The 13,786-nt window shown below is 32.6% G+C and overlaps 1 protein-coding gene and 1 pseudogene across 1 annotated transcript; both read right to left on the bottom strand.

The window, feature by feature from the left end:
* Positions 1 to 584: 584 nt before the first annotated feature.
* Positions 585 to 3,417, bottom strand: LOC114419107 (annotated as a pseudogene).
* A 659-nt stretch (positions 3,418 to 4,076) lies between these two features.
* LOC114418516 lies at positions 4,077 to 10,184 on the bottom strand. Its single transcript, XM_028383915.1, has 6 exons — positions 9,047 to 10,184; positions 5,998 to 6,053; positions 5,691 to 5,921; positions 5,147 to 5,438; positions 4,706 to 4,902; positions 4,077 to 4,612 (listed from the first exon to the last, which is right to left on the bottom strand). Exons 1-6 carry the CDS (start codon positions 10,016 to 10,018, stop codon positions 4,459 to 4,461), a joined length of 1,902 nt encoding a protein of 633 aa, XP_028239716.1. The 5' UTR covers positions 10,019 to 10,184; the 3' UTR covers positions 4,077 to 4,458.
* Between the last annotated feature and the right edge of the window lie 3,602 nt (positions 10,185 to 13,786).

Here is a 13,786-nt window from a genome sequence, read left to right as displayed (position 1 = left end):
AAAGTAAATTTTGCCCTTGCGTAGCACGTGCTCAAGCACTAAAGTTTTCCTTTACGCAAAGAGATTGCCTAATAGGATTACGGATTACCACTTAGTTATCCAAAACCACATAAATTCTTTACAATAGCTCATCCAATCTCCATCCTCAAAAGACCGTCTTTATGTTAAAACTTTTCCTTTCATTAATTCAATACATGTTCCCCACTTGCTTTATGTAATCTAATCAATACAAATTTTCTTGGTTTTCAGTTCATAATTCACTTAAATTGATTCCAAGTCCTTTTTCTTAGTAACCGCAAACGAAACAACACTATGCTCAATAGCACTAGATTTATCTTTGTAAGTGTATGGAAAGTGTGCAGCTACCCTTGACTTATAGTCAATTGGGAGGGGGAGGAAAAAACCTGCATTTCATCTCGTTTGGGTAATGATGCTAATAATGCGACATCACTTCCTGCTTATTAGATTTATTACCATTGAATCAAGATATCCAACGATACTCCCTAATTAATTTGGTATTCTATCTAAATATTGATCACTTATAACATTATCCTTTCCTTTTATCTTGCAGGGAACAAAAGAACGAGAAGGGACCATGATGATAATAGGCATTTGAAATACTCAATCTATCATTTTCGGAACCAAAGAAACTGGTCCTTTTTTAGTTCATGTAACATTAATAGCTAAACATTTCCATGAGTTTCGTCTTCTTAACTCTAAGCCAAGTGTTTCAAGGCGCCTTCAAATATAACCAGCCCAAAACACTTAACGAAGATGAGATGCTATCCAGTATCCACAATAAACTACAGAATAGACACATCCAAGTAGTCACCGATCACCGATCTGCACATTTACAAACCAAGTCAGCAACAGAATTTGTAAAATGATCAAACATAAATGCAAGGAAAAAAAAATCTTTACCTCAAAACCAAGTTCAGCTAATGCCTTGCCATCATCTAATCTTCCATTTCCATAAGATAATGTCTTGCCCACCTTCATGAACAAATCAAGAGGAAAATACAAAATATGAGATTGATTCAACATGAAAGCCGTTAAAAGTCAAAACTATATGTGCTCGTTTAGCATCTGGAATTGAGAAAGGAATTGACCCAATGGATTTAATTCTAATTTTTACGTTTGGAAGTCTTTTTAAAATTAGATTCATAATTCCACAAGTCTTTTAAAGTAGCTAGAGTCATTTCCAATTAATACCCTAAAAATTCTCAATTCTACATCTAAGAATTAGAGAGAGGGGTGTAACCTGAAAATTAAAAATTAGATTAGATCAGGTCAAACATAATAAAGCCTGATTAGTTTGAGTTGAGTCTCAAGACAATAAAATTTCAGACTTGAACCCATCCCCCACCCCCTCCATTTTTTTTAATGTGACTAACTGACCTGAACTAACCTACACATTGAATTGATTTGTTTTACCCCCCAACCCACCCCATTTGATTGATTGGGATCAATTTCTCCCAAACCCAAGCCAACTCCATACAATAGCATGTTAAATAAAATTTTAATGATATTTATAATTAATGTAATATCTAAACTATAGAATTGTAATTGAATTTAGAACTCTAATTCTATGCCCTAATTCTTGGCATAAGCCAAACATAAAATCTATAATTCTGAACTAGTTTCAGTTTTAAACAAAATTGAAATTCTAAACTAAAACTCCAATTCCATTGTCCAAGCATATCTTAAGAGAAGGGAAGAACTAAATAGTCTTCAAGAAAATATGACAATCTATTTTTCTTTGCATTAAAGACTTAAAGATTGAGTTCAACTTCAAAATAATATATATTTCTGCAACAGTAACCTAAGGCAAAACTTAAAAAAAAAAAAACATTGGGTGGGGGGAGTAAATTTTGGAGGTGAGAGGTGTCAAAATAAAAAAAGAAAGGCATTAAGATTAGACAAAGAAAACAAAAAACAGTTTACTATTTTGCATAGTTATTCTTTTAACATTCTAACTATTTTATCCCTTCAGCATTCTTAGTTAGCAAGTTGAATAGCTGGACATTAAGATAATTTTTCATGTGTGCAAAAGCCATGGGTTGCCTGAACCGCAATGGCATTCATACCGCGCCTTTGAAAACACAAACAAGCAACAATGAAGTTCACAAACTCACAAGCATTTGTTACAGGTTTTGTTCATTTTCAGCAAGCTTAAATAAGCTCTAAGACCATTGATTCTACACATATATTACAATTTGCTTGTGTTTGAAATGATGTATTAAGCATAGACAACACACTTGACCTGTGCACTATTCCACTGTTAAAGACTAGTAAAGTTCAGAATGCCACTTCATAACATATTCAGACGAAACACAATAGAAAGGGGTCAGTATTAATACACATCAGGAATTCAACCACAATTGCAGCTATGATATCAAGGATTTTGCCTTTTTGGGTAATCCACAACCGCACTGCAATCACAATTGTGGCTGCATTTGCCTGCAATTCTCCGCAATGTCAAAGATTGCAACAGCGACTGTGAATGCAATTTAAAACCTTGAGCTTCATGTGTCCACACCCATCAATAAAAATTAGATATGCATGATGCAATTACTTAACAACCAAATTAATATACATCATCCTCAAACTTACGGACAATAAACCCTAAGCTGAGACAGAAAAGAGAGAGAGCAGATTGATTTACCTCTTGAAACGGCCGTTTTTGTCAGGGAATATGAAGGCAAAGGAGAGCTTGGCGTTTCTTCTCCTTGCAGCCGGAGCCACTTCTTTGACCTGCGCAAAACACACAGAGAGTGAGTAAAAGAAAAAGAAAATTGGAGTGAAGAAGCAATACAGCAATATTAGGTTACAAGATCCGTGAGTTCTCGGAGAGTAGCGTCCTTCCAAGTGTAAATCTGGACTTCGTCCTCGGGCTCTTTGCCTCTGACAGCAAAGTCTTCCATGGAATGGTGACTCCCAATCTTAGTGAACACTTGCAGAAGTAACGGACATGTCTGAATGATAGTTACTGTGTGTCAGAGTTTTTTCTTTTTTCTAATCAAGAAATGTTAGTTATTAATTATTAATTGTTATTTTCCCTGCGGAGAATGGAACTCTCAAACTTTTTCTCCTTTTTATTTTCTGTTCTTTTATTGTCAAAGTCAATCATATAACTCATAATTTATGAAGCACGGACATTCCAATCCTTTGTCGTGTTCAATGTTCGATATCAACATGACACTCATACTATATTGTGTTCATGTCATGTCCGGTATCAATATTTCATAGCTCATAATACGTAAAAAATGAAAAAGAAGAAAAAGGAAGAATGAAGAGTACCTTTTCGTGATCGACGGGTTCCAAGCGAGAGCGAGAGGGAGGATGGCCTCTCGGAGGTCGAGGCAACACTCTTTCAGGTTGTCATTTTCCTCGTTCAGTCATCTCTTTTTCTTCAAGCAAAGCTTAATAATGAATCAACTTGAGAGACACGGGGCAGCCACATAGAGAATTCTTATGCCTAACTTTCCCCTCTTTCGGGCTTGGGCCTAACACTTATTTCCATTGTATAATTGGAGAGAATTTGAATAATGTAATTTGATATTTATTTTGTTTTTTTCTTCTAAATTGTAATTTTGGTCTTCTTCAATTCTTAATATGTAATTTTAATTTTTTGATTTAATAGAATCCACAATTTTTGTCTAATTCTCAATTTTGCATACCCTTAATTTGTACCAATCTCTATCTCAATTAGTTAAACAGTGTGCATGAAATATTGTAAACTTTTTATAATTGAATTTGATTCCTACAAGTAAAAAAATATATATCATATAAATTGAAAACAATTTAGTAATTAAAAATTGAAATAAAAAAATAAAAACATAAGTAAACATTTTCTTAATTTGTCCTCACAAAAGAAAATTAAAATGATTTAATCCAACCCAAATTATTATATACAATAATTGGATAAATTGTAATACGTTTATGAGTATAATTACTCATTTTCTTTTAAAATTTAAAACTATATAATTCAATACGTTGTTTTAAATTACTTTATTGTATTATAAATTTATAATCATGTTCAATAATATTTACAGGGGTAGAGCTCCTGGCTTATATGAATTTAATAGCCGACGAAGAAACAAGTCCAGGATGACATTCTACAACTCCAAAGCGCTTTACAGCGTTATCATAGCCAATTCTCTGTAGAATCAGTTCCTACCTAAGAATTTGTATTTAACAATGCCCACAATTTTTTTTTTCTGAAAAAAAAAAAAAGCTCAATTCAAACTATGTATGATCTAGAGTTTCTACATATAACTTTACTGGTCTGCACATGTGGTGTGCAAAAATGATATCACATCTACAATAATCTGTTTCGGTATCAAATCACTTAAATTCTCTCTCCCTTTGGATGGAATAAGGTAAGATGACAGAATCTGGTACACGTGTAATAAACAAACCGTATATTCAGTAGCTGAATGCCTGGATCAAAACTATTCAAGAATTTATTGACCAATCATAATTCTGGTAAGAGATATGAACTGGTCCACTATCTCCCATGAGATGTGTCACAAGGCCAGCTTTGTTTGGATCCAAGTAATTAATTATCCACAACAATATCTCTTTCTCTTGTCCAAAATCCCCACTGAACCTGCCAAAGTGAAAAACAGAATAATATGAAGAGAGCTAAAAATTTAATTAAGTCTGAATCAATACTCCAGAAATGTTCTAACTGCTTAATTACCACTTGAAAATCCGAGTTAGATAAACCGTTCTCTTCTCCAGGTCCACTTCAATTCCATCTTTCTCAAAGAACTCTCTCGCAGCACCTCTTAATTCATCTACAACTCTATGTGGTGTGAAGAACCTAACGTTTGGGCTGGACTTTGTACCATTGCAAAGTCCAAAGTGTAATAGCGGATTCAACTTGATAAGAGCAACCTGCAATTTGTCAGGAACAGGTTAATCTGTTTTCATAACCAATCATAGTAGTACATAAATGGTAAGCAGTATTGTTACCATAGGAGATGGAAATTTAACGTAAGGATAACACAAATGAATGAAAAAATGATATAGAAAAGTTAAGGCTGCAATTCTGAGCAAAAAACATTCTGAAAAATAAACATATAGTTTTTTAAATGCCATAATAAGGATAATGCATAACAGAAAAGAAAAAGTTGTTTACCTCTAACCGCTTGTCCCTTGTGCTAAAGGGCTTTACTAAGGAATATGGTGACCTCCGATTGCATCTGAGGATACCATTTTTAATAAGATTAAGAGAATAAGGATGCCCTCCAACCAGATACTGGAAATCACTTAAAAAGGATCTCCTATCAATTACGCCTTCTTGACACCCTACGCTAATAACAGCATGGATGACCATGGCATTATATAAATTTAAGAAGAACGCAAGCTTCTCGTTTTCTGATAGTTCCAAGAGATTCACTCGCTGCAGATCCTGAGTCAAATTTACATACCTGCAGTTAGAAGCAAAATTAGTAAGATAATAACTCTAGACAATAAATAGGTGTTAATTATGGAGAAAAAAAACTGGCAAACTAGAGATGGAGCCACCCCAAAACTGTGAAAAATAGGCATTGCAGATTTCACAGTTGACTCAAATCATAAAATATAATTGATTAATAGGTGAACATATTTGAAAAACATTTGCATTCACATTATATAACGAAATAAACAGTATATAAAACATTACATTAGTGCTACCATACCTACGAAATTCTTCGCTTCTACTAATGGCCTCATAATCAACATGTTGCCTATCATCAGAGGCATAAGATTCAAGAATGGCAGACATAATCTTGGTAAGCCTCGCGCATATTGAATCTGCAGTCTTTGGTTCAGTATCATTTGTGGTACCACGAAAATTAAAGCATCTGGGTATAAAGGGTTCATGCTCGAGGAAACGGTATAAGTGATTTCCCTCCTCAAAATCATTTCCACTGCAGAGGAAAGTTACCAATGCTCAAAAGACTGTGATTCATATTGAAATATTAGGCTCAAAAGCTCTTTTCTTACCCGAAAACATGATGGATGAAGTGCTTCTTGGACAATTGTTTCCCGATGTCAACGGCCTATATGTTAGTTTGGAATACAAAACACTTTAGTTTCAGGGTGTTGGAAGAAAAACCACTTACAACAGGGATAAAAGTTGGGAAGACTTTGGAGTGTAATAGAGAATACAATGAACATACATGAATTTAAGGAGGTTTGATATATACTTCTTAAGAGTGTTACAATTAAGAATACACTTTCTAATATATTCCTTCCTTCCTACTCTCTACTATTGGTCAAGTTTTATTAAAACTATGGTATTCACGTTTCACATATGCGACGGAGATCTTTGAGAATGATTCTGTACTCCAATTTGGCCGAGGAACTTTAAGACGCCCTTACTTACAGCTTTTTCTTTTTAATATTTATTTAATTTTTTTAATAATTATTAAAATAAAAATCATACGTAAAACTGATTAAATGAGAAGTGGGAACCAAAATTTTTCATGATTTCCATTAAATTTGAGCAAATAAAAAAAAATGTTCAAAAGAATGTGTTAAATGAATGTTATTAACATTTTCCTATGTTATCATAGTTAAAGATTACATGCATGCTTTAAAGACAAATTTAAAAAACTTTTTTCAACAGTGTATCATAAGAGATTATCACTATACAAACCTAATTATTTCTTGAGCTACTAGGAATAATAACATTTTTTGTTCCTAAGAGATTATCTCATGTCTCTTAGACTCATATATCTCTGCTTAGGTACATGACCTCTTTTATTTTAGGTGCCTCTTTTCTTTGCAAGCACCTTTATTTATCGTGGTGCTGAATAACTTCTGAATGACTTTTATAAATAAGCAATCAACTACTTTTTACATTTATAAAGTCACTTAATTTAAAAATGATCACCACACACATACCAACAATCACCATTCTTCCCATATTAATTTATTTAAAAAAACTCCAAATATTAGATTTTCTAATAATTTTTTGATATATTTTATTTAAAATTTCTAATTAACCTTCCTAGATCATCACAGAAACATAAGAAAGGAGAAGAACTGTTTGAAAGTGGGACATAAAATATCATATTCAGAGAGTAAAATTCATACACTAGCAATTATGGCGTGCCAATCCTCAACCACAAAATATCAACAACAACCTTGTCTCTCATTTGTGGTTGAATTTTGCTAAATGTTGCGCACGTAGTTTGCCTTTCAACTAGGATAAATCACGACATGATAGTCTATTTTTTGACCACTACCACCTTGTGTTATCATTAGTTTAAATGCACCATTCCCAAATGAATTAAAAGCCGTTGAATAATTTGTTTATTTATAATGGAAAAAGTCCATGAGAATTTTAGCTACTGATGCTACCCAAGTGGCTGATTACCAAAATGCCGTGCCGAACGAGCCAAGCACAACTTTGTAAGAAACTAATAATTAATCTTTTGTTTTAGTTACAAATGAAGCTGGTTAATATTTTATTTTATGATAAAACATCCCGTGACATACCGCAAAAAAGTTGTGGAAAAAAGTGAAAATAAAATAAAAATTGAAAATATGATTGAAATTTTCAAAATATGAAAATGTGAGTTTGACTGTTCCATTGGATGTGAGTGGCACTTGGCAGCCAACACAATTTCCCATTTGGGCCTGGGACCTTGTTGTGTAACTAGGTTGACTTTACAAATTGCATAAGCTCATGGAATTGGAAACTTACACCCTCGGCATTTATTGTTAATTATTAACAGTAGCTAGTCTTTTTTAGGTAGTAGTACATGATAACAGTAGCTAATATACATACTGTATTACCAAATTTAATGGAAATATTTAAATGTGACCACCTTCAAATTTAAGAAGAAAAAAAGGATGTCATTATAAAATGAATAATATTAAAGATACTTTTTTACTAATTAAAAGTATAATTTTTGTAAATCAAAACCAATGAAATATATTTTAAAACATTCTATTAATATTTTATACCAACTTAATAGACCACTTTTAAACAACCCCCTTCCCCAGCTTCCCTTTAGCATAAAAATTAAAATAAAATTTGTAGAGCCGTTTTTAACCTACTATCTCAATAAAATATTATTCATTTATACTTAGGCCTCATAGTATTGGAAACCAAATCATAAACTTCCAAGACACGAGCATTGTTATGATCGTACGCCCCGTGTGTGTCATTATTACAGCTTATGTTTCTTTGCCATATCCAAAAGCTTCTACCCAAAAAACAATCAAAACCCTCTTTCTTTCCCATATCTCACTCCCTTCTCTCCCCATACCTCACTCATTACAAATTTGAAATTTCAACTATTTTAGGCTCTTTTCGATAGCCTACTTTCGCAATTTCCCATTTTTTTTCATTTTTTTAATAAATTTTATTTCATTATTTTAATTATATAATTTTCATTTATATATTAATTTAACATATAATATTTAAGAAAAACGTTAATCTGATGATATAATAAAATATTACGTTAGCAAAAATATTGTACTCTAGTAAATACTATATACTAGCTTAACATGAATTAAAGTTACACAATTAAAATAAAATAAAATTTTAAAAAATTGAAAAAACAGCAAAATTCATAGTATAATTAAGTAATTATTTGAAACTAGTGAACCTTTTAACAATGGAGGAACACAAACAACATGTTTTTTCAAAGACACTTTTTATTATTATTCACAAATTATTAAAAATTGCAAATGTAATTTATTAAATAAGTAATACTATTTTTTAAAAAAATTCAATAAATCTGAATCAATTTTAAAAATTGTACTCACTTTTTAAAAGAGTGGTAAATAGTACTACTCTTAAGTCTTTAAGAGTGATATTACTAGCATTTAATAGTGCAATTAAGTATATCACTAGCAATCTTCTTTAGCATAGTGCAATTAAGAATATCACTAGCAATCTTCTTTAGCAGTGATACCACAAAATCATGGCGGTTAAAATTGATCAGATACTTATACAACGACAATACCAATACCAATGAAAAATAAAAAATAAAAAATACGTAGGCATACGGTACGTATACGAAGGAAGCGTACGTACCTCGTTACGCGAACAGTGGAAGTGCTGAAGCAGCGCCTCCACCAACTCGTTCCCTTCGAAGCAGTTCTTCACCATCTTCATCCTCCTCAACCGGTCCTGAATCGGCAATCTCAGCCTCAAAACCCTAGCCACCCCAACCATCTCGTCTGCGCGCTCCTCCTCCACGTAATCAAACCCAAAAACCGGCGGTGCCGGCGCGTCGCCGCCGGCAACCTTCCCGGCGACGATCTCCGCCACTCTCCGGTCAAACTCCCCGCTGTTCCGCAGCGAGTTCAGTGCCACCAAACCTCCGATCAGCTTCTCGTTGAAGAAAATCTGCGGCACCGAACCACTCCCGGTTCTCTCGCGCAGCTCTCTTTCTCTCTCGCCGAAAACGTCGACGTTTATCTCGACGTATTTTATTCCTTTCTCCTTGAAGAATCTCCGCACCGCGGTGCAGTCTCTGCAATTTGATTTCGAGAAGAAGCTGATGCGTCCTTTGATGGAGGTTTCCTCCTCCGGCTTGGGCGTCACGGTGACCTTGACGCCGGAGAGGTTGAACTCCGTCACTTCGCGATTCTCTTCCCCGTCGATATCGTTGTCGTTGTTTTCTTCCATGGATAGGCGGAGAGAGGAGACGCGTTTCACGATCGCGGCGGAGAGGTCGCTGCTGCGCTGGAGGAGGAAGCTTCCTACGGAGAAGTTCGAGTCGTTCAAGGAAACGACGTCGTTATGGCTTACTTTGAAACTCTGCGGTGGCACGGGCATGGGAAGAAGGGAATGAGGGTGGACAACTAGAGTTACTTGCCTGTCACTCTGGGCGTGTTCACCGCCATGATGGGAAGTGATTTCAGTGTCATTGTTGTTGGCGGTGACGTGTTGGTAGCCGTTAGCGTGATTTTCGGGGGAAGAAACATTAGTAGGATTACTATGTTGTTGTGTTTGTGTGTGTGTTGGATTCTGAATTTCCGTGCCGTTCTCTTCGGAACCCATTATGGAGAAAGAATCGTAGGATGGGAAGAAAAGAGAAGAGGATTTGGAAATGATAATGGAATAATACGAGATTCAGTTGGTCTTGTTAGGTTTTTTTTTAGGGGGAATATACCGGGAAAATGTCAAATTCGGGAATAGGCAAACGTGTGTTTTTTTTCCCTTTCGTCTTATGGTAGCATTCATGCTTTCATACTTGTCTAGTAGTACTAATATATTATCAAAAATATTAACTGTTAACTAATATATTATTTAGTTTAAGTTGTATATGTTGTATTTTCTATAGGTAAGTTTTCCGGATTCAAATTATATATGGAGAAATTGTTTTGTAGAAGAGCCAACTCTATCATACAATGGATATTTTAAATTTGAACAAAAGTGTCTCTTACAAGAAATGTCTTGGTCTAAATTATTTTTTTATTAATTTATGATTTCATTAAGTCATTTTATTTGTGCTAGAGCTTGATTTCTTTATAAATTATACAATATTTTATTTTAAATTATTTATATTTAAAAACAAGAATCCTGTGAATGTGTACTTTTTTTATATAAAAAAAATGAATGAGTGCTTTTTTTTTTTTATGGCAATTGAAAGAGTACCTTGAGATTATAAATTAAGGAATTACTAGTATATATAACAATAGAAAAAAAATTGATTCTAACAAAAACTAAAATCAAATTTACCAATTTTAATTACATGTAAAAAAATTATTTAACCCAACGTATATTTTGATTGGATGAATTAAATGATAATATAAAAACTGAAACTTTAAAAATTAAATATTATTTAATTATGTAAACAGGAATGTACGAAGAGGGTCGTAAAGAACTATAGATAATTTTTTTACTGCAGAACTATAGATATTATTATAACATGCACACACACAAAATAGTTATTATTGTAATGGTAAGTTGGATTGCTGCAAAATCACCGGTTTGAATAACTTTTTAAGAAAGCCAATTTAATGCACAAATTAATTTTATTAAGAAATATTAATAAACTTATTTTAATTTTGAGACTTGCAAAACATTTAGAATCATACTTAATTGTATTTTATTATCCGAAAAAGCAAGGTATTATTGTATATAAATTTACTAAAATATTATTTATACACACAAATTAATTTTTGAAAAGTTATATAATTTGATGATTGTCACTGTTTGTCGAAATAAAAGCAAAATAAATGGTTACTCATTTTCAAACAAAACCGTGTGAAATAAAAAGAAGCAAAATTAATAATGTCACGTCAGTCTCAGCAAGTGTATGGAGTCCAACACGCAATGTAGAAGAGATGTGCAGAGAAACAGTCTCCTCATGAGAGAAAATGTGTCATTGACCAAGATGCCCTTTTGTATGTTTCATGCCACATTGACATTGTGTTATTATAAAATGGGAAATCATCCGTAGATACTTAAGCCTAATTGATACATAGACTAAGAGAAGCACCAGGAATAAATATAGTAAATAGTACAGTATGATAGAAAAATAAAAATAAAAATAAGTAATATTATCAAGTGCATCATAGATCATGTAATGTAACTATTGTTTTTGTTTAATAAGTAATTTTGAGTTATTTTTTTATACGGTAGTAAGTTTGAATTTGAAATATGAAAATATATTTATATTTTTATCTGATTTGAGTAGGATTGTTTATGTAAGAAATAAAATAATTTTTAATAAATTTCAATTAAAATATATTAGAGTGTGTTAAAAAAATGTGTTATTGACATATAAGATGTGCATATTAGCACAAAAAATAATTAGGGTATGTTTGTGCTTATAGTAAAAAGGAAAGTTGCCTCCTGAATTAGATATTAGATATTGGTTGACTAAGTTTGTAATTGTGTAGCGTTGACAAGATCCAAGAGTCAAATTGTCTTTCAAACAGGTGGAATAGCTGGCTGTTTCTATATTAACCCAGTCTTACTCGGACACAATCAAAAGATGAACAACACAATACAAGGTTTGGCAATTTGTGGAACCAAACCCTCTTATAACACCCAACTAACTAATAACCTATGTTGAATATAAAGAACATTAATTACCTCAAGATTCACGACTTTTGGTGTTACTTTGTCACATTTGGCATATTCGGGGAGAATAAGACATCAAGCATTATAAAGGCCAATGGAATTGATTTGGTTTTATGTATCCCTCTGTGATGGAAAAGTGATGCAGTCATCTATTGGAGGCAAAGATTACTTTGAGTCACGCATTTCTCCTAAGTCCACGCTTTCCACGAGTTGTACTCCACATAATAATATCCCCAGTAGAAACTATATGAAAAAAAAATTGGAAAATAGTTTTTTATTTGCCTAACCTTACAAAAAAAAAAACGTTGAAAAAAGTGTTTTTTAACACAATTTTGAAACAATATATAGTTGCCTTTTTAGTTTTAAGGTTAATTAGATATGATATATGGAACTTAATAAATTTTAACTAATAAAATAAAATAGAGAATGATCAAATAAAGGTATGTTCTTCACATTTCTCCCTGTTTAAATATGCAGAGATTTAGTCCTACTCATTGTGAGTGCTTAGTGCTTACGCTTAGTTTTGTTTTCGAGCAGTCCTTGTAAGTGCATGTTCCCAAAACTTTAACACTTAAGAAAAAAAAAAAGTTGTAAAATCATCTTTTGTAAAGAACATAACATAGCCCATTTTAATTAGGCTTTTGCGCCCTGTCCCTTTTTTCTACTTGCACCTCTTGAATTATTAAAATCCCCAAAATATCTCTATGTACTATAACTTGGCCTCTCACTTTCTTTCTTCTCATTTGACCTACACCTTCATTCACCCCATTACATCTTCTTGCTTGTTCCTTCTATTTTTCTCCCTCTGAAAGTCTCGTTGTCTCTCTCTGTCAACCTCCCTCGTTGATTTCCCTTGCTCAAAACAACAATTTGAGTTATTGAAGGAGACATTCCCTTCTTTCGTCTTCTAATTTCTTATGTAGATGGTGAAGCCATTGGTCACACTAAGTTGATAAGGTTTTTTTTAACCTCTCCTTATATTTTTGGATTGGGTAATTCGTAAGCAAAATTTTTATTTTTTTTGGACAAGAAATTCTGCAATTATGTTAGTATAATTCTGGACTGAGTAATGCAAAATGCATATTGTGTTCCTGATTGTTCAATTAAAAAATATACTAACATAATACCAGAATATGTTAGTATAATTAGTAAGCAAAATATATTTCTTTTTGGATAAGAAATTCTGCAGTTATGTTAGTATAATTCTGGACTGAGTAATCCAAAATGCATATTGTGTTCTTGATTATTCAATTCAAAAATATACTAATAACATAATATCAGAATAGATGATCCAAAAGTTATGTAACAGTTCTAGATTAGATAATCTTGACTACAATATACATTCAAGAATACCCAATTCATAACTATATTGTATTACTTATCAGTCATTTATTCCAGAATTATATTGGTATAGTTTTGGATTGAGTAATCTAGAATGCATCTTGTGTTTCATATTATTAAATCCATAACTATACTAACTTTCAAAATTGATGGTCCATAACCTATGTAACATAGTTTAGGATTGAGTAATTTAGAATGCATATTGTTTTTTAGATTTCCCAATCTAGAATTCATTGATATTTATCACTTTCCATAATGAGTTTAATTTGATTTTTTGTAATGGATATTTCATCAATTATATATAATTGTAACTAATTATAGTAAACCACGGGTGAACTCTCATGAACTTTCCAACCCATAATCCATAGGCCTACATGGAAAGATAAAGTGGGCTTT

Source organism: Glycine soja, chromosome 7 (genome assembly GCF_004193775.1).
Source record: "Glycine soja cultivar W05 chromosome 7, ASM419377v2, whole genome shotgun sequence".
Taxonomy (NCBI): domain Eukaryota; kingdom Viridiplantae; phylum Streptophyta; class Magnoliopsida; order Fabales; family Fabaceae; genus Glycine; species Glycine soja.
Note: the sequence above shows the minus strand (reverse complement) of the source record. Positions and strands in the feature narration are given on the sequence as shown.